Source organism: Pungitius pungitius, chromosome 3 (genome assembly GCF_949316345.1).
Source record: "Pungitius pungitius chromosome 3, fPunPun2.1, whole genome shotgun sequence".
In the NCBI taxonomy this organism is placed as follows: Eukaryota; Metazoa; Chordata; class Actinopteri; order Perciformes; family Gasterosteidae; genus Pungitius; species Pungitius pungitius.
In genome coordinates, this window is record NC_084902.1 from 3,847,615 (window position 1) to 3,869,639 (window position 22,025).

At 46.9% G+C, this 22,025-nt stretch overlaps 1 protein-coding gene across 4 annotated transcripts in view; it reads left to right on the forward strand.

Moving 5' to 3' along the window:
• Positions 1-21,941, forward strand: part of LOC119198580 (kin of IRRE-like protein 3) — a 99,363-nt gene extending 77,422 nt beyond the window's left edge. For 3 of the 4 annotated variants that reach the window (XM_062561076.1, XM_062561077.1, XM_062561079.1), the window contains exons 4-7: positions 883-1,032; positions 10,399-10,556; positions 14,660-14,810; positions 21,799-21,940. In XM_062561076.1, coding sequence (XP_062417060.1) covers positions 883-1,032; positions 10,399-10,556; positions 14,660-14,810; positions 21,799-21,908 — 569 coding nt within the window. In that variant the 3' untranslated portion in view covers positions 21,909-21,940. Of the gene's footprint in view, positions 1-882; positions 1,033-10,398; positions 10,557-14,659; positions 14,811-21,798 lie in introns of all 4 variants that reach the window. The other variant, XM_062561078.1, reaches the window with a different exon arrangement.
• Positions 21,942-22,025: the final 84 nt, after the last annotated feature.

Below are 22,025 nucleotides of genomic sequence, written 5' to 3' on the forward strand. Positions count from 1 at the left end.
AAAGCTGGCCCGGTCTGTTCCGTTTGGGCACTATAACGTATTACCAGCCTATAAAACCTTTACAGTGAGAGACCGGAGTGTTTGGGGATCTCTGGAGTGAACATGAGTCATAGCTGTTACTGGGAAATCAATATCTTCCTCCCCAACATTTGTCGGCAATGACCTGACAGTCGGACTGACACAGACTGGAGAGCGAGGGACAATGGCCCAAAGTAAAGTGTGAAATGACTTTTTACACAGCGCACGGTACCATTCTGTGATGCCATCCAACCAGTTCCATGGTTGATCACTTACTGAAAGACATAATCTATTCTCAGCTGGAATATCCATACTACGGAGTGCATTCTTTTTTTTTCTTTTCTTTTTTTTATGAACCCACGTTCTCATTTCATTCAACCCGCTGAATCACCAATAGTTAGCAAGATGGACTGAGGGAAAAGGAACACGGATCTTCAGAGACCAGCGGTTGTAAAAGCCGAGAGAACCAAACCATATTTCGATGATGGTTAGTGGGATTTCTCACTTCTCACAGGTCTCCTGGACATTGCTCTGCTCGCCGGCATTATTAAACTATAAATCATTTCTCAGAGCAAAGCTGAAACGCCTCCAACCGGAGCTGTTCCTGTTTACGGCTGCACCAACCTCCGCGGCAGGTCATTAACATTACCCGGAGGGCTGTAAAAACACGTTTTATAGTATTCACGTTTTATTCTCGTTGTATGAGAAAGCGTCGGGAGGAAATTAGCAAAATGAACAGTCGAGGACTTTACTCGTCTGTCAAGGAAGCCGTAAAATTCTTCTGTTGTACTGTGCAAAGCTTCAAAATATGCAAATGGTCCTTCATTTTGCGATTGTGTCGGTTCCCCCCCCCCCCCCCCGCAGGCTACCCTCGGTACACGGTGATCGGCGACCACGGTTCAGGGGAGCATCACCTGCGCATCCAGCGGGTGGAGCTGATGGACGACTCGGTGTTTGAGTGCCAGGCCGTCCAGGCCGCCATGAGGTCCCGTCCCGCCCGCCTCACTGTGCTGGGTGAGAACGCACACACACACGCACACACAGAGTCTGTCTCGTCAGTTTTTTAGGTGTTGCATGTTAGTTGCAGAGTGCTCCTGAGGATTCGAGGGGCTTCAGCCTGGTACGCGGCGTGCTATAAATACTGGGCAGGAGCGAAACCAGAGCTCCAGGGGCCCCCGATGCAAAGTGGCACTTCACAACAGTCAAAGCGCACACTTGGATGTCCTCGTTCACTCTGCCAATTACACACAAACACACACACTATGAATACACAGGTAGACGCTTAAACAAAGGGTTCACCTGTGGTTTGACTAAAAAAAACACCATCAAAAATCAGCAGGATAATAAAATATTTACACTGAACCATCAGTTAGAAATGAAACCAGTTTCCCATTTGGAAGACGCTCAATAGGAAAAGGACAGCCTCCATTTTCTACTATAACCACGGCTATGGGTGGCGATCGCCTCCTTTCTGGGGCCCGCTCAGACCGACCGGGACGAGAGGGGAAGGAGAGGCGAGAAGACGAAAGTTTGGAGGGAGAGATGGAGGGAGGGAGGGAGGGAGAGAGAGAGAGAGAGAGGAGAGAGAGAGAGAGAGAGAGAGGAGCGTCTGCCGCGCTGTATTCTCGCCGCAGGCGGCTGATCCGCCTTATCGATCCGGCCTAATGAAAAGTGAAACTAACGATTTGCAGGGGAGCAGCAGGAGAAAGAGAGGAGAAGACAAATTGCAGCATAACGTTGCTCTGCATGCCAGGCCCCCTAAAAAATGGATATGAGGGAATAATGATGGATACTTCTTTCCTTCCACCGCTGTCCTTCAATGCATTACAAACTTTTGCTGCATGCTTTGCAGAAACTTTGCCATTTCAAAGACAGAATAGTTCCTCTTTTGGTTTACTTCTGTGTTTTTGCAAGGTTTTTTTTTTTATCAATTCGGCCGTTAAACCAAACCCAGTTTAGTCCATTTTATGCCACATTTATTTCAAATGTCTCTAGTGTCCTTTGGAGTTTTATGTAACTTGTTTAATTCTATGTATCTCCGTTGTTGAGCAACAACTGCCGTGCACGGCAGATTCCGAAAATGCAGTCTTTTCTTTAATCCCCCTGACAATGTGCCTCCGTGCTTCTTGGCGAGCCCGATGCTGACTACTCACGGTAATTAAAACACACAAACAAATTGTTTGCAAATGTTCCACTTTTGGGAACGCAAGCGACGTGCAGCAGCAGGAAGTGCAGCTCTACTCTATTTAAATAACCAATCAGCAATAAGGATGCGAATGCCTTTTTTTTTTAACCTATTTGGCTGATGGAGGGTGAGACAGTTTATCACCCCCCCCCCCCCCAAACCCCACGAGCCCTGAATAGAAGGGGTTTGTTTAATCCCCTGCTGAGCTAGCTGACTCCTGAATGCACTGCCAAGGAGAACTGCACACACACACACACACACACTCACACACAAGGAAATGGAGGAAATATATGCAAGGCCTGTGTCACTGCAAACTCCATGCTGTCAATTACTTTCCAGCGGTGACAGAGTGTGTCTATCGACTTGAAAGACAGCTACGGCCCCCCCGCACCTACGTGTGCACACAAACACAACTACATTGGAAAACACACAATCTTCTTACACACACACACACACACACTCTGACTGCCTTCTTTGGAGCTGACAGCAGAATAAATCTAAAAACTCTCCCCTCGATCTTTCATAACTCAATAGCAGCCCAAACTCCTGCGTGGCTCCACAGCGGAGGAACTTCTCTCCTCTCGACTTTGATAGGCCTCGGAAATAACACAACATAAATATTTACTGGCGCGTAGAGGGAGACCCCTTCATCACTGCCAAAGAACACATACTCTGCTTCTCCTTTTCACTGATTCGCTGATTTCGTCCTTGAGAGGCCGAAGAGCGGCGTCGCGCCCCCCCCAAGACGAAGCGGCGAGCGACCTCGGCCGACAACAGGGAGTGCGATAAAAGGCAAACGCTTGGCTTTTCATTTCAACCAATACCTGACCCCCCCCCCCCCCCCCCCCCGAAGTTCCTTCGTTAAAAAAGGACTCAGGGCGCGAAACGAGTGGTGAACTTCACCTTTTTTCGCCTTAGCGTTCGCATCGGCCCTGCCGGAGAGAGCCAAGGTTCTCGTGAATTAGTCATGAACGAAGGGGAATTCGGGGGGGGGGCTTCAGGTCCAAAAAGACCCCGCGAGGCTAATTATATCCCCGGCAGCACGTCGGCGCCGCTGCAGACCTCTTAATCGCCGCACCTCGGGTCGGGGACCGGTGGAACGGAGGGAAAGGAGATCGCCACCGTTTTGATCAAGGTCTGGCTTTTTTTTTTTTTCTTCTTCTTCTTCTTCTGTAAACCGGAGGGGTGGAAAAATGTGTCACAACGTCAGTGGAGTGCGGCGCCTCCGTTTATTGAGTCATCGCTGACATTTTAGCGCACCAGTTTCCAGTCTTAAGATGTGTTTGTTTCGCTTGTCACTCCCTTCCCCGTCACTCATTCGCCTTTTTTTTCTTTTCTGCATGACTCACCAAATCGTCCCTCGTTAATGCAGAGACGTGGGTGTTTGTGATCGCCGAATTATCCTCATTTTGAGAATCAGGTCAAAAGTATTAATGTGCACAGGCCCTTCGTGTAAGGTCGGTGTATGAACATTTTTTAAATTGCTTACTGCGAGGAGTCATTATTTAATATATTTCGAAATATGATGGAACATTTAAAATCAAGCCTTTGTATGAACTATTCATCTTTTTGTGAAATAAATTACAAGTATGGTTTAATTGATTTTATTGTGTATATCAAGTCAAACTAGTGTCTTACACCAGTTTGCAAGGCATATTTACAGTTGTTCAAATCTCCAGTTTCTTTTGGGGGATTTCTTCATTACTTTATTATGGACACAAGCTAATTCTGCAACAACATTCGTCTTCTAGGTCAGGAGAGTAGAACATGTAGACTTTATCTTCCCATCCGTGGCGTTATTACTACCTCAAGAAACTCACGGCGCCACTTCTGAATATGACATATCATTATTCATTTTGAACGCACCCTGGAAAAATGTGTCTTGATCAGCTAACAACAATAGGATTTAGTCAAATGTGAATATTTCTATATAGTAATAGTACATATCAGCGCACATGGGATGTAGTCATGTGTATTGTTATGTGAGCGGGGAGTAAGATATTTTTCCTTCTTATTGCGGCTGTGAGATGACAGACTTTCCTGCAGGCTATTTAGTTATCTTTGCGTGTGAAACCATATCGGGCTCATTATGATAATCACCGGCTTGTCGTCGTTACGAGGGATGAAATCTGAAAGGCCTTCCGCAAACATCTCTCAAAATGTGTTCCATTCATTAGCACACTTTGTGTTGTGACAAACTGTATTCACGACATTCCATTTGACTGAGCTATTGTGTGCGAGATTTTTTCTTTTCACTTTCCCGCATTGTCGATGTTTCTCGACGCACAATTCAGCAGCACATTCCACGCACACAGAGGCCCAAGGGTGTCTTTTGTTATTGTTGTTTCCATTTGCCAAAGCTGAATGAGCCCTTTATTTGGATAAGTCTTGAATTCATTATTCCTCAAGGATCACACGGGCATCCTTGAGATGTGGCGTGTGCACTTAAGGGGAAACATTTTTGAACAAATTAGAAGTTGTCGGCTAACGTCCGAAAGCGCTGTCCGTGGTGCTGATTCTGTGCTCCACCGTTCCACTGCTCTGGTGTCTTTTATGTAATGTGATAATAACTTGGAATAGTCATCATGTATTTGTCTTCTCTTCATCTCGTCCTTTAAGGTCATAGTCGTATTCCCACTGAGTGGTTTTGAGGGAATTGTGTGTAATACAAATTCGGAGAGACAGAAAAAACATTAAAGCGGGAGCGTCCTGTGCAAGTAACCAATTTTGTCTGATACAAAAGTGAATTTAGGTCTGGCCAAGCATCCGAGTCTGATTATAAGTCAGAGATAAGGTTTCCTTAACTGTCATTCTGCAGAAAAATATGACTGCAGATTACTGTGAATTACTGCCTTTTAGTCGGAAAGACGATATGTAATGATGACTGCATCTATGATAGCGGGGAGGCTGTGAACAGGTGGGCTCTTATGGAGGAAAGAGAGAGTACGCGTAAAGTTATATCTTCTCAGAGTTCCAACAGCAGGAGAAATGACACGAACACGTCTGTGCTCTGCAAAACACCGACTGCGTACAGGTGCTTCGCTGATTGGAATTCACATTGCATAGTGATAGCAACTGTTAGTGTTGTTAGCGAACTAATGACTGGTGTGATGAAAAGTCTGGAGCCACGGGGTCTAATAAATGTAAAAAGGCCCCTTTAGTCATTTTATCTATCTCACGCACACAGACACACACACACACACACACACACACATAGTCGCGTAGTGCGACACGGCCGGTTGTTGAGCAGCAACGTCTGGAACCTTCCGATGCGCGGAGAGCGGCTTTTCGGCTGTGCACCTTTCTGATTGGATCCATGCGGTGTTTCAATTTGATTTTTTCGCTGTCGGATTTATTTCACATACGTGATTTGACATACTTTATTATATTATTTAATGGGGTTTCTGTGTACCACTGCCTTTAAATCTTCTATCTCGCTTCCACTTTCTTCTCCCGTATTAGCCCTCCCAGTTTGTTTGTGGTTTTTTTTGATGTGGTAGCACAGACTTTGCAGGAAATAAGTTTCTTCTTTTTTTTTTAGAAGGTGAAAACATTTTTTTTTTTTTTCTACAGTAATTGACATTTCGTGTGATTCCCATCTGTGAGCCTGTTTGTTTCAGTAAAGTGGTTTTGTGTGTTTCTCTCACATTTATTTGTCATTCATTGTCTCACCATCTTTCTCTTCTCTTGCGTGTGTGTGTGTGTGTGTGTGTGTGTGTGTGTGTGTGTGTGTGTGACACCCTGGCATTCAAACAGATGTACATTGACAGGATTTGCAAAGGGCCAGTGATTTGGGCCAGCGAGCCACTCGTGTTTGCTGCATGCATCCACCTGCGCTGCGTATTCCTCCTCTCCCCCCTTTTTGCCTTCTTTTGTCTGTCTGTCACAAACCGACGTGGGGTGACAGGCGGCCCGTGCGAGCGTCCCTTTTTTTTCTCTCCCGCGAAAATAGACAGGCGAGTCAGGGAGCTCCTTGTTGTTTCGGGACACGTCTGCCGAAGCGCAGCGCTGTACGCCGGCTCCGCGTTGGCAGCCTCGTCTCCCCTCCACCATCCAGCCCCCCCCCCCTCACTCATTCATCCTCCTCCAAATTGCTTCTTCTCCCCCCCCCCCCCCCCCCCTCCCCCGCCGGCGACCCGGGGCGACGGCAGGATCCCCGTCGGCTGCTTTTCGAGGAGTTCCCACAATATTGGTTTGGCTCGGTAAAGCCCGGCAGGTCCACCGGGAGCAGCTTGCTGGTCTGAAGAAGGCTTCTCTAGCTAAGCCTTCCCTGAAGTCAGGTTTGATGTTCAGGGGGAATTGTGTGTTTGGCATCTGGGGAACGACCCCCGGGGTTTATTCAGGCCGGTTCCTGGAGGTGTGGAGTTCATTCCACATCAAATCGGTCTCATTTCTGGATGTCTTTGATTGTGCATATTTATCCCTCTGAAGTCCATGTTCTGTGACATCACTATGTCCTTTTGAGTGGCCAAGGAGGGGTTGATGGTCAGGTGTTTGTCAGAGATGTCAAGGTGTCAAGTATAAACCAACCCCCATGAAACTTAAAACAAAATATTGGAATTACTGAACACAAGAATGGGCACGAGTTCATGAATACTATTTGGATTTCTCCCTCAAATAAATAAATTAGAGCTCATGAGTCCAAACTACTTCCAAAAAAACTCAAAGTAATGAAATGTGTTTCTTCTGGCTGTCTTTTAGAGTCTTTAGCGGAGGCCAAACATTTAAGGTTGTTGGTTAAAACCGACATGCAGAAAGAAAACACAAACACAATCGTGAAAGCGTCTTTGATTTGAATGAAATCACTGAAACGCCGGTTGTCTGTGCATGGAGAATGCAAATTTGGGAAAGTGTTGAAAGAGATTACAATATTATCCCTGAGAAGAAAGCAGCGAGTGGAGCAGGCTCTGCAGTGAGTCAGCCATGTAATTAAAGAGGAGCGATCAATCTGTACCACTGACCACACTACTTATGCCAAGTCCATGGAATGACTGCAGTAAAGAGCTAATTTAGAACCATTAGGGACTGCCGAGTTTGCAAACAGCCCAGTAATGATGATGGCTGATTCAAGTTCAGGCCTTGGCCTTTACATAGCTGTCAGACCCCGGAGCCATAAGGCAGAATCAGTGGAAGATCTCAGATGGAGAAAAAAAAAGAGCAAAATATCCTGGTAGAAATTTGTATTAAATGGGTGTCGGGTTATTGGTCAAACCGTCCTCTTTCTTCAGTAGATATAAAAGCTTTAACCTGCCAAGAACAAGAGCACAAAAAGCACCCTCTTTCATCCGAGTATTATGTGATCATGTCTCACTACCTCTTTGCCTTTGTGAGAGGCTTTTTCTTTTTTTTTCTTTTTTTCACGATAGCGATTTCAAAAAAGATGCCAAAGGAGCACAAACACAACCGAGGACAGAGATACAAAAGGTAAAAGTGCTGGATGGAGGCGGCCAGTCATGTCCGTCTTTCGCCCTCGAGGTGTATTGCAGGCAGGTAGCTCCCCCCCCCCCCCCCCCCTCCGAGGGGACACGACCCGGAGGAGCCACAGCGCTCAGTTCGGTCTCCCCGTGACCCCTCCGTCGTGTAGCTCCGCCGCGCATCATAAACTGCGCTCTGACATCCCTCAATGGGAGGTGGATACTAGTACACAATTGAGGCCATAAAGGTCACATAGTGACTCACTGAAGCAGCCTGCGAGGGTGTAACCTTCTATTCCCATTCATTGGCGGTGTCGCCTTGGGGATGGAGCAACTGTTTATAGACACAGGTGTGTGATAATGTGCGTACAGGTGGAAAGGAGACCAGACAACACAGTGGGGAAAGAGTTCAAGATCTAAAAGCAAAATGTGAAGAACACGCATTCGATTTTTACACTAAATTGGACTATAATTTATGAATTGCACACTGTATTAAAGAATATAAAACTGGAAATGGAGACCATAAAAACATGTTCACCATGTTTACCGAGGGATTAAATCAAGCCAGAACCACCATAGCACTTGAAGTGACTTCTAAACAACCTTCTTTAAGGCACTTCCCGCTTTGGCTTCGCATGTGAGCAACAAGATGAAGTCCCATCAATCAAAGTGGTGTCAGACCATCCTTTCTAATCTCGCCTCATACCCTTGACATTTACTCAACGCTTCAGTCATGTGCGCCGGTAACGCACGACGTCTTTGTCGCTGCGCTTGTCCCCCCCCCCCCCCGATTGCTCAAATGTTTTTCCCGTCCAATCGAACGTTGCGTGCTCGCAACGCTTTCATTGTGGCTGCAGTGTAAACGCAGTGATGCACCCGCGCCGTCTCCTTGACCCTCGCTTCCTATTGCGGGCTCCGAAGGTGACCGTTTTCTGTGTTGTCTGATCGGCGAGCGCCGACCTAAGATTCTTCCACCTCTTTAATGAGAAACCAGATGAAAGGGAGCCCGCCAGAATCAACACTGCGTTGCAGACTAAAATGCACAATAGGCCCAACAGTGAGTGGGAATCTTATTTTTAATTGCAGGTTCACTGTTCCAGTTGGTTAGAGGTATTCATTTGTCAAGACATCACTGCCCCCACATTGGTCTAATTTAGTCCGTGCTCTTTGGAAATGTCTTGTACATACAAATGTTTCCCATTGGTCCTTTTTTTTTATATATATAAGAGCAAAATGCCACCCCCGTACACCCATTTATCACAGCATCTGAGGGCTGAAGACGAGTTCATCTGTGACGAAGCTCTCTAGTCGTTACAGTAGATCAGTGGTTCTCAACTGGTCATCACCCCTTAATGACAAGCCGATGTGAACATTTGTGCAATAATAGTTGCAATCCTTAAGGATTTCAGTCACGGTGGATTTTGGGACACCAGTGGACACCGTAGCGACATGACGAGACGTTTAATACTACAGCAAACACTCCGTGAGCAGCTGCTGGGTCAGAAAAAGGCGAGATAACGAAAGGTAAACAAACGTAAATTAATAGAATGAATATTTCTGAAAAATGGCAACCATAAATAGCATCAATAACTCTCAAGGATTCAAGCTTTAAAGTAAGTGCGGCTTCCTAACTCTGAGATCAGACTAGAGGTTTCAAGCCAATCCAAACAAAAACTGACAAATATAAAGTATTAACAAGATTTCCTGTCAGCAATTCACATGAATAAAGAGCAACATGGATGGTGTGACACCATGCTCTCATTTCTATCTATCATGAAAGAGCCCTTTCATACTTATTATCATCAACGGCATCCCAATTACATCTTCTCTCTTTGCATTCGTCTCAGTGCTGTTTGACAGAGTAAATCCAGCCCATTATAACCTTCCTTCCAATCATGAGGCTTCTGCAGTGGAATATGGCAGCTGCCTGCAGCCTTTGATTTCGTCTCGTCCCAGATCTGCATTGTAATGAGCACTCAGGTCAATCAATAATTCACTGCAGTTTCAGTCATGGAAAATGAAGAAGAAGAAGAAGAAGAAGAAAAAAAAAAAAAGAAGAAGCGGATCAGCTGATGGGTAAAACGGGGCGATGACTTTGATCAGTGGTTTTGAGGAGGCACATGAAGCTGTTGTGAAGCAATGGTGCGGGCGCATGCCTCCTTATAGACGATCATGCATAGATGCAATAACTTGTAATGCTGAGTTATATGTGCGGTGGCGGAATGGCTGCTGATTGACGGCAGAGTCGATTGTTATTTAGAGAGTCCTGCTGTGCCGTGTGCAAAGATGTGTGCGCCTCAAACCGCACCATCTACTTAAGTTTCTAAGTAAGTACAGGGTAATCAGTTCCTCACTGTGAAGTCATTACTCCCTGAAAAAAGCAACCGCACATGTGGGCTTTTTTTTTTTTATCGTCTCAAGAAAAATGATCTTTATAAAAGAAAAGCAAATTGTTGCATCTTGTCAACCCTCGTTGAGTTGGAATGGACTGTGTAATGAGCTTAGCTGCCATGCAGGGAAATCCTTGCAGGTGCCATTTGTTCTTGTCTAATGCGGTTCAAGCTTCCGGCGTCTCAGCGAGGACAATCAATATATCTGATAACTGCATCGTGAAGTCATTAAAAGCCGCCATTACGCACTCAGCAAAATACACACACACACACTACATATACGGATACAGGGCGACGCATGAATATTGCGTTCCATGCCAACCGCGTAACGCACAGTGACGCCCTCTCTTCTCTTCTCTTCCCCCCCCCCCCCCCGCTTCCGTGTGGCTAGTTCCGCCAGAGGACCCCGTCATCGGTGGAGGGCCGGTGGTGAGCCTCAGGGCGGGCGACCCACTTAACCTGACCTGCCACGCCGACAACGCCAAGCCGGCAGCCTCCATCCTCTGGATCCGCAACGGAGAGGTGCTGAATGGGGCCATGTACTCCAAGGTGAGCATGGAGGTGTGTGTCAGGGTCGAGTACCGGCCCGGGATGACAGGGTGGGGGTGTAATCTGGGGGGGCTGGGGGCTGTGTGTTTTTATTGAAGCATTCCGAGATGAGTGATGACACTTGTTAGTCTAGGTTGTTTTTTTTTTGCCGTAAATAAGTGCTTAACGACTCGTCAGATGTGTCAGAGCGGCCTGAGTCATGGGCGGGCGTCCGCCTCGGCATCCAAACTGCTCTTTGAAATGAAATCCCTTGGAAATCCAGGTTGTGGGGAAGAAAAAAAAAAAAAAGTACCCTCCCCCCCCCCCGGTAAACAAATCAACTCAGACAAGCAGATGGCGAGATCGGGGGACTATCAGCGACGGCACGTTTCTCTGGGGGGTGTTTTGATCCTCGTCTCCAGTGGCATTTGTCTCTCTCTTCATGTTGCCCACCTGTTATGAAATCCACCACGGTCCCTTTCCACGAGGAGTCTGATTCCCACTGGCGGATCACGTCTCCCGCATTTTTTTCCACGCCGGGGCCTGGTGGGGGTGACCCCTCGTGACCCCGGGGACTCTTGACTGGCGTTCAACCTCCAGGCTAATCATGCACGCCACGCATGTCATGTTCTATTTCTACTCCTAAAGAGATCAGGCACTTTGGAGCACTAACACCTCCCCCCCCACCCCCCCCCCCCACCCCGCCACCCCTCCTCCCCTCGGTTGCCGCGCTGCCTCATCCTATTATCGGCTTCTTCCAAAGAGCAGATAAACGTCATTGATTGGACCGGGGCACGGCACCAGACCGATTTGAATGAAGCGATTTTTGGGGTTTTTTTTAGGTGCCGCTCGCCTAATGGCGGGGCGGAGAACGCCGCTTCCTGTCTTCACTTCCTCTCTGAGGGAAGGCAGATGTGAGGACGTTCTGTGCCGGTGATCACATGTCTTCTCAAACCCAAGCGTGTCCCTCCTCCCTCCCTTATCTCAATTGCCTGCTATTAAAAAGCAATGGATTTGATTAAAAGAAGATGACTTGGGGTTTTTTGGGGGGGAGGGGGGGGGGGGGTCCAAACAGCAGTAGAGGAACATTTTGTAAGCATAATCATCTGCTCTGATGGTCTTCTCATATCCCAAAGATCAGGGGGACTAATGAGAGCAGATGTGGTGCAGGATTCACATAAAAATGGCTTCCCCTGATGGTGTCATTTCTAATGATAGTTCTGACCCAAAGATCATTTCCCGCCACGGCGTCTCTATGACCTCTTAGGAAACTATTTACTGGACCAGTGGTTTAACACACTGTATGATCCAGGCCATCGCTTAGCAAAAAATGTACGTCGGCTTTGCTATCTAAGAGTCACTGTATCATTAGTGAGGGTAGCCATCAAAAGGCAGAGCTTCATCATATTATGCATTATTATTACTCTGTGGCGACTGGTTAAAATAGCAACATTGGGGAGAGGAAATGAGTGAGTAATGTCCTCCCTTGCCTCAAACACTCGTCTCCCATCTGCTCCAGTGGAGCCGCTCGGTGGCAACGCGGGAAAAGGACGGCTCGCTCCCTGCAGCCCGCGGCTCTTATCTGGGATTTGGACGTGTGCACACTTGCTCTGAGATGCTTCTGCACCGAAATGGCAAAATAGATTCTAAAATTAAAAATAACCCAATGGATTCCCGGCGCCCCCCCCCCCAAATCAGCTACATTTTTAGCACTTTTCAAATGGGCAAATTGAAAGGTGAGGAGGAGAATGGGAGGTTTCTCAGTTTTGGGAGGAATCAAATATTTTTCATGAACTGGCGTTTTCTGATAAAATTCCGAAAGGTTTTAAAATGTCTCAAATAATTTTGGTCACCTGATTGACCCTGTCCATTCAGGATTGAAACATGCATGAGATCACATAGGTGACTTTCATCTGCTTTTAATAACCTTTGAAAGGATCTTTTGAGGTGGGTTACGTTAAACAAAAGCAAACATTTAAACCTCACCAAAGTTTTAAAAAAAGCCATATTTTTACTTCAGCATTAACTTATCGTAGAAGGCAAATTTAGCAAATGTTTTAGTGAAACAACCCTGACCAGAATTTAAAACGGCTCATCTTATACAACCCAAAGAAGCATTTGATATAAAATGAAAGGCGTATTGGATGGGTGAGCAGAATATTAATTATATATGAATTATTAGCCTTTGCTTGCTTGGGAAATTCAGCACAACCCCACCAGTGGGAGGTTTCAATACAAAACATCGCTCTGAATTCATCATTCACTGTGTAAAAAATATCTAAATTACAATCACAATGTGATTTTGGATACATTTATTTCTGCATTTGTTTTCTGAAAAGTAGCAGGTTTCATCCCAGTGAAATGCCGGCCCATTGAAAGACTCATTCTTCAATCATTCTTTAATTTGAAATATATCAGCAGCAGTGTTCCAATAGGTGAGTGGAATAAAGGTCAAGGGTTCACACGGTGCCCGTTTCAGCCCAACGGTGAATTATCTTGGCCGGCAACACGGCGAGCTGCATTCAGCAGATAATGCGTATTTATAATTAGCAGATAATCCAGATGGAAAGGCTTTGTGGAGCCACTGTCTGGTCTCCCACCGACGGGTCGCCCTCCTGTTACACCGGGCTCGAGCTTTCCAGTTTAAGCAGAGCTCGCTTAGCTAGCGACAATCAAAACAAAAGCCCACGGAGACCAATCGGTGCGACACCCCCCGACGCGCCCATCGTTGTGACCAAGGTGAACCCGATGAGTGCGTTGTGTCTCTCTTTTGCTCGGATAAGTGTTCTTTCCTCTCTTAAGAGGATTCTTCCCCCGTCAGGCTCCCATGCGGCGATACGAAAATGTATCAATTTGTAATGTGGCGCGGTTGTGATTCCTATGCAGCAGCCAGCCAACCCCCCCCCCCCCTTCTCTAAGATTAATGACTTCTGACAGAAGTCCGGAGCGACGAAGGAAACAATCCTGACGGTGTCAGAAAGGATATTACACGGACACGTCCCGCGCCTGACAGCTAATGTGTTCTGCTTTCGGAGTGACTCGCGCACAATAATGAATTTTATCACATGGCTCCTCGGTTTCCAATGGACTTCACAGGAACATGGATGGCACCTGGAATCTCCTCACACACTCACGCAGTGGTTAATAACATCTCACGTGAGCCTTTTGAATGTGACATGAGAGGTAACTTTAGGTGCTTAAACTTTCAAGTGGTTAGAGAAGTATTTCTAAAGTCCAATGACGTTTGACTTTAGAATATATTTGGATTACTGGTCCGGCATTTGTGTTAAAAATTGTGTTTTGAGTATTTTCCCTGAAAGTGAAAGTTATCCGAGAGGCGAGCCATACATTTGTGAAGCAAATATACGGGAAGCGGTGCAGTAAAGCGAGTCCTGTGAGCCCCCCCCCCAACCCCCCCCCCTGGTCAACAAAGCCCTTCTGCTTCTATTTCGAGAAAACATTCAATGCACTTCACTGTAGCAACGTAGCGTTCTTCTCTCTCCCAAAGAAACAGCGGATCTCCTCCAAGGAGACGGCAGCGAAACGCATGCAGGCGACGTGGTCGACCCCCCCCCTGCGCCCCCCTCCCCCGCCCGTCGCCCACGCCGGTTGTTCTAGTCAGCGACTTTGTTTCTTCCCCGCGCTGGTTAACATTGACTCCCAGCGCCTTCCCCAGAGCCTTTTTTTTTGGGGGGGGGGGGGTTGGGAGCTACCAACCGATTCCAGATGGCTTCCACGTGGTAGGGCTCAGAGGATGAGCGCTGAAAAGAAGATTGATTTCCTTTGTGGAGTATGACAAGCCAGGCACCAGAGCGCAGCTCTCCACACACACAAAACTATTTTTTTCATATCAATCAGCTTTTTGCGGTAAAAGCTCGAGTGTTGAAGGTTTTCCTTTGGTTCCCCCCCCCCCCCCCCCCCCCGAGGGACAACAGGTGTATTCGTGAATTTGCTGCTGTTTTCTCCACTTTTACACCTCCTGTAGCTGTCTCACTCCTTGTCTGTATTGTTTTGTACATCACTTCGCACGTTTAACCCAAACTCCCGAGGACGCGGCCGCGTTCGCTCCATCACCCAATGAAACGACTCCTCTCACCCAGCGCTCACCGCTTTGCTCTTTGCAGACGCTGCTGCGGGACGGCAGGCGAGAGAGCACCGTCAGCACGCTGTACCTGCTGCCTTCCAACATCGAGACGGGCCAGCAGATCATCTGCAAGGCCTCCAACAAGGCGGTCCCCAACGGCAAGGAGACCAGCGTCACCATCGACATCCAGCGTGAGCATCCCCCCCCCCCCTTCCCCCTTCCTCCCCTACTCTGGATGTTTTTCTTGTCTAGCCATCAGTGCTGAGGGGAGCAGCGGAGGGAGGTCTCCGGGTGGGGTGTCAGTCCTCTGAGCCGCTTTCTCTCAAGCAGAAGGCTCGAAAAAGCCGTCCGTCAGGCATTTGTGACCGACACTACACAAACACGCAGGATTCATTTTAGGCTCGGATGGATATGTATAATTGGTTTCCATTTTGCTTTCATGCCATGTAGGCGGGTGCGTGGATTTATGATGCGTTGCATTTATTTATTTATTTTTTTGGCTGTGATAAAATATCAAAAAGGCGCTCCCCATGTAAAATGGATGGGATTGTCTTCCTTTGGTTCGACTACCTGCCCCGCGGTCTGCAGCTCTGCACACGGTCTCCACCTCCTTTTATTTCCTTTTGCCCTCGCCATCAATCTTTTTGATGAGAGCGCGCAAGGTTCCCCCCTCTAAAACAGGCCAAAAGTAAGCCCAGCGTGTCAAAACGCATTCAGCCTCAATCGTCAGGGAATCTTTCTCCGATCGAGAACCAATCCGCAGCAAGCGAGGGGGGGGGGCTTCGAACAAAGGGATTTTCGCATCACTCGCGGGCCCCTTCAACGCCATTAAGTATGACTAATAAAGCAGAAAATGCCATTCGGAGAGAGGCTGATGTGACTGACGGCTCCATTCGTTTCATTACGTGCGCCGCGAGAGGCAAGCGAGGCGAGATGGGGCCAACAGGAGGGGGGGGGAATGATTAAGAGCCCTTTGCAGTGTGTCCTCGCCGTCTTCCTGCGTCACGCCGCCGCAGGCCGCCCCCCCGCACACCTCAACGTGTTTTTTTTTTTTTGTCGTCGACGCTCGTCATCGCGCCATCGTCCTCACTCCTGAATATTTTTGATTTAACCCTGGAAAAAAAAAGAAAGCAAACAAACGAGTGCAGCAGATTGCTAATCAGCATTCCCAAAATGTGCTCTTTACACAATTACAGCTCCAGACAACACTTTTTCACAGTGTGAGATCAGACTGAGCGACGGCGCGCACTAATTGTCGAGATTCAAGTTGTCTCCCGCAAGGCTTAGCCTTTCGTTTCCCGCCTCTCCTTCCTCTCCTCACTCCCCCCCCCCCCTCAGACTCGTCAGGTGAAGTGTTCAGCACAGTTCAAGCGGAGCCTCCGGAGTTTGTGCCACTTTCAAATTAAGCTTCTGCTGAAATGAAACGTGCCGTAATTGAACTTTGATTGGTTCGTGTGGGGCATCAATTTGCCCAATTTCATTCCATTGCAAAGGTTTCTTGGCTCCAAAACAGCATCCGAAACGCGGCGTGATGATGGAACAAAAAGGCAAAGGAATGTAGAAACCGTGGTGCAGATCAGCTCAACGCTGCACTGCAGAGACGTCTGCACAAACATTTAATAAACATTTACATACGGGCCTCGTCTTGTAAAGGTGCAAAGGAGTGTGCTGATATTACTTATTACAAATTTGGCTTTATATTAAATTTGGATCAAAATAGCTTCAGCTTTGTGTCCTGCCCTCTTTCTCTTGGACTGGTCAGCTGCACCTTCATGTGAACTCTAATCAGCGTTGCGTTGTCTTTATTATAGTGACGGAAGTAAAGATTTCGTGAACGTAGACTTGAAAAATAGCGCATACAGCTGCTGCAAAAATAGGAACAAAAAAAAATGCTTGTTCAGGGCAATAGCTCTATTGACTTCATCTGACCGTTTAGCATGAACAAAACCAACGCACCCCAAAATAAGCTTCAGTCAAATTAATAAGCTTAGCCAAATATTTTTTTTGCCCTGATAACTTCACAGCCCTTTGATTTGTACTTGCAAGTGTTCACAATTCTCTTGATTTTAATATTTTTAATATGCAGTTAAAAAAATAGCCAATTTAGATAGAATCCCCAGAATTTCATCATCCAAAATTAAAAAAATGAAGCCATGACCCCGTACTTTCATCGCTGATGAAAGAATAAACAAAGGGGTGTGTTCGTCTATTAGCATTAGAAAAAGGCAAAAAAAAAAAGAGCCTCAAATTCTTCAGTTTAGTCTCTGATTGAGTTTCAGAAAAGGTGAAAACCTGCATCCACGCTCCCCTCCCAACGCCACCTTCTAAAAATGAACGTAACATTTAACCATCTGCTTCATGAGGGTTGTTCTACATTAAGAAGCAGATACAAATCAGAAGGAACCACCGCTTCATAGTTGTTGGCATGCGTAGTAAGAGATATTTAGTGGGGGCCAGCCCACATATTAAATATGTTCAAAAGAAATGGCTCCACGCAATGTTGAATATCATCAAATAATATTCCAGCTAAACTGAGGCCTGATTGCTTCTCCTTTTCATCCGTGATTCCAGAGAGGGATTCGTGTCGTTTGGCGATAATTGGTGGCCCAGAGATGTTGTGTTGATGGTGATCCTTCTGTCTGTCCAAAGCTGCCATAACGCACAAAAACGCTGTCTAAGTCCTTCATAAACACACATAGGCCAAACTTTTAATATTTGCCATCAACACATAAACGGCTGTGGAACCTGTTTTCTATTTGCAAGAATTAGAGTTTAGAATTTATGTTGATATAAATTCATCATCGACCGCATATATTTTTAGTGGCAATTAAAAAAAAAAGGACACTTTTGAGAAAACAACAACAAAAAAAAACAATAGAATCTCCTTATCTTGGCAAGAACTCTGATTAAATGAACACATTATAAATAGTCATAAGCAGTTGCCATGTTCCGGGTAGCGCCGTGCACTCATTGGCTGTGAGGTGGAGCTGCAACGTGCGCGAGTCCTTCATGAGAGACGCAGACATTAGTGTGGGTCTCGGGTGAAGGAGCTTTTACCTTATTTGTGGTCCAAAGTGGAAAAGGGCCACCGAAGCACTGTCTCTTATCTGAATGACATCCCCCTTTGCTCAGCCTTCCAATGTTGATTAATTTACCTTTTGTATTTGAAAAAAGTCGTTTTTCTTAAATGTTTTCGAGCCTCATACAAATACTAGTAGTATTTTTTAATTTAGGATTGCAGTTACATGCTCGCTGATATTGTGATTCATGTCTCTATGAGACAGAACACGAGTTACTGTCTCTCAATGTTCGTTTATTCCCTGAAACCGTGAGCATTTACAAATGTCGGTGCTTATTTGTGTGTAGCTCCCAATATTCAGAATTGATAGTTTCATTTATTTTTAGTGTTCGAAGTGGCCGTATTACAGAGATAATATTAATGGCATCAGAAGCAATTAAAATGTCCCCAGCCCGGCTGCCTCATGCGGCCTAAAATCCTATGCACGCCGCACCGGTACTTTCCTTCATCATCACCTAAATGCTGGTGATTTATGACGCACTGTACACCTCAGCATCTTCCCTCCGACAGAAAGTTCATACATATTAATCTGAACAAGGACAAATTAGCATCTAAATGCACTACGCACAGAGATTTAAAGGGTTTAGAGGAATTCAACAGTCTGTTTATTATTATTTTTTCAGACTGCTGAATCCAGTTGTCCATGCCGGCCCATTAGCTGGCTGTAATTATTTGATATCTGGCGGGAGGGGGGGGGGGGGGCTACCCCCTGACGCTGTTTGCTGCAGCAGCAGGACTTAACTTGCATTATGGCTTATTTTATTTTTTTACTTCAATCACTACTCCACTGCCCGCTGGCACAAAAACCCACCGCAGTGAACCTCAAATATGTTTTTTTTTTTAAATTCCAGCTGCATATCTGCAGAGCGCCACCCCACACTTTTCAAACTGCTAGTGGGAAGCTAACGCGCTGTGGGGGGGGGGGGAAGCGAAGCCGAGCTTCTCCGTGTTGTTTGCATTGCAAACAAGCCGAGCCATGTGGGGGGGGGGAATTTAATGACATTTGCTGAGACTAATTAATAAAGAACATGCAGATGTGTTAAACATCTGCACGTTGGTGTTCTGCGGGGAGGATTTGTTTGTCGGTTTTCGCAGCTACACGCGCTCTCCTCGCTTAATCAAGCAGATAATGGCAAACCCTACGTGAAGGCGACAGCACGAGGGAGAGGGAAGGAGAAGGGCAGAAGAAGAGGAGGAAGATGAAGAGGAGGAGGATGAAGAGGAGGAGGAAACGCCTCTACGCAACACAGCAGAACATCTGCCTTCACGCGTTGATGTTCCTCGCTCGAATACCTCACATCTAATACGCTGGACCTCGGGGCCCCCGCCGTCGGTCTGTCACTCCTTTAAGGGCCCCCCCCCCCCCCCCCGCTCAGCCACGAGTGGATGGTGCACAGACACCCCCCCCCCCCCCCCCCCCCCCCCTCCTGTCCCTTCAGAAGCCGTTGACATTGCTGAAGTTGGGTCCTTCCGGGGGAACAGCTGTCTGCAGTGACCCGGAGCGATCGCAGAGAGAGAGCGTTCAAGAAAGGGGGGGGGGGGGGGGGGGAAACAACAACGATGTGTGCTGGCGCCATCTCCGAGAAACTGAGAAAAAGTTGGAGGATTGTTAAAAAAAAAAAAAATGAACACCATCTGGTGTCCACTTTGAACTCGCTGATCAAAAGCTGTCCGCCAACTTTAATCGCCCCCCCCCCCTCCCCGACCCGGTTCATCCTGTTGTTTTCACCGGAGCTTCCGCCTACTATCCCCGTTTCCCTGTACTCATCGCCCCCCCCATCACCCCCACCTCTCTCGACGGATCGAGGGACCAGCAGACTTGGATGTGCATGTAGGGCGGCTGCATCCAATGTGGCTTCTTCACAGAGTAGATGATGTGTACCACGACATGCGGAGGGGTGAACAGGAGAAGGGCTTTGCTTTGTGTTTTTTCAAGGAGATTAAAAAAAAAAAAAAAAAAAACGATCAAAGAAACTGACGGTGTGACATAAAAATAGATGAACACACATCAGGGCATTACTGAGGTCTTTTTAGAAGCCTCCATCATTTAAAAAGCAATGTTAATCAAAAGCCGGATTGAAAGTAATTCGCATTTGTGTCCTCAGAAGTATCTTGGCAGGGAGACCACAGAAAAGGTTTGGCGGGACTGAAAAGTACAGGAACACTTTTAGTGAATCGGCCTCTACGCGCACACACACACGCACACACAGCGTGTCCATTCCGCTTCTCTCTATGCTTCATCACCGGCTCCGACACCATCACATCTGTTGCTGTACCCCCCCCCCCCCCCCCGAGGTTCCCTCTGCAGTCGGCGTCGATCACGCAATTAGCCAGTCGCGGTGCTGAAGACACCTATGGTGCTTAAAGCGTAGCTTCGCTACGAATCACACGCACACGCCGGCGCTCCAGAAGGACCCGGAGAGACCCGCACGCTCGCCGTGGCCAGCGCTCGTCCAGGATTCAAGTTTTCTGGACGGGGCCGGTGGAGAAATGCCACAGGTGGAGGTAGTGGGGGAGGAGGGGCTGTCTAGGAGGAAAATAGGGAGGAATAATGCACCTGAACCTCCTCCCTCTCAGGGGCTTCATGGCAGCTGAGCCAACATACAGCATCTGCACAGCCACAGGGTAAAAAGCAGTGTTCCTACACTTCCTGCCCCCCACTCCTCACACACACACACACACACAGAATCACTCTCCGTCACTATACGCCCTTCTTTTTGGCTCCATCACAGCGGTGTCGGTGTGTGTCTTTAATTCTGTGTGGATCATCGCTGCTACTCATCCGGATCCAAACACATTCCCCAGTTAGTGCATTCGATTTTTAGTGAGAGTGCAGAGCAGGTAGACACCAGCACACCTGTGAAACAGATGGCTGCACCAGCACCAAACCCACGACCAAGTTACTTCCCCATGTGATTCACCCGTGTCCCATGATGCCTCGCGGGGGAATTCCTCCGCCGCGAATGGCACGCGGCTACGGCCCGAAAAACACGCCACTCGCACCTGTAACTGTCGTACACACTGCATTCTGAGTGTGTTAGAAATGACGCGAGGCACACATGTCGGACGTGAGTGAGGTAAGAAGCAACAACGTGCCGCCATTAGGGACCATGGGTTTGTTGCATGTATGTTGTAAAGAATTGCTTCTAACAGGCAATACTTGAATTAATCACATTGAGGAAACACTTAAAACGACTAATGATCGGTTTGATGTGAAGTCGACGCAATAAAACCGCAGCCTCCTTTTACAACATTACATGTTAGACTGCTTGAAATGAGTTCTCATATGACTGCTTGTTTCACATGGGATAGGATTGAAATGGAAATGAACACGTATCTACAAAAGCGAGCCCACCTTTGTCAATTAGGGTGAATTAAGTTGTTGTTTATGGGATTTGCATAATCTGTAATGCTTGTTAATTTACAAACTGTTTTAATGTTAAATGTAGTGTGTCAACAACGTTGTTGGTTGTTTTAATTGCAGTGCCTGGCGCCGTGGACATTTACCAAATCTCATTATAAAGTCAAGTTTCCCTTTGATTTTCTCCTTATAACGCTGCTAATTAATATTTGAGAATAAAAATAGCAGGCTTCCTCCCACACCTGTGAATCACACTATTTTTATTCAACAGCTCGACCTACCAGCTACAAAGAAGAAAACAATAGGGCATCACATTATTCTGCAGTAATTGCCTATTATTTGGGAGAAAATGCTCCCGCAAACTGTGATAAGATGTCACAACTGTTCCAAACGCTGCCACAGTGTTCTATGAAATGATCCAAATGAAAACGGCTTTCCTCGTGGCTTTAAGAGAAAACGTGTCGGCGACAGCCGCGCACGTGTCCCTTAGGTCACAGTGGGGGAAAAAGGGTATGAAAATGTTTTCTTTCAAGGTTGCATGCCTCCTAAACAAATTCTACGCTATCTATTTACTCTTTTCTGCAAGATATCTGTTGTATTGTTTTTTATCCTCCCTCAGTGTGAGCCTTAACAAGCCCCAGAAAACGTCAAAAACGCCGTGTTTGTTTCTGGCATATAGTTCACAGCCGGACCTTTAATTGTGTTTCCTTTTGTACTTTTTTTTTTTTTTTTTTTTTAGATCTACCACTTGTCAATCTCTCGGTGGACCCTCAGCCTGTTCTCGAGGGCAACCTTGTGAAATTCCACTGCTCCGCAAAGGCCAACCCCCCCGTCACACACTACAGGTGAGATGGTGAAACCAACACCCACATCGGTGCCAAGGCGCAAAAAAACTTCCTGTAATGTACAAAAGGAAGAAAAGGCGGTTAGATTGACTTTAAATGAGGTGCTCTAGGAATGTTGCAG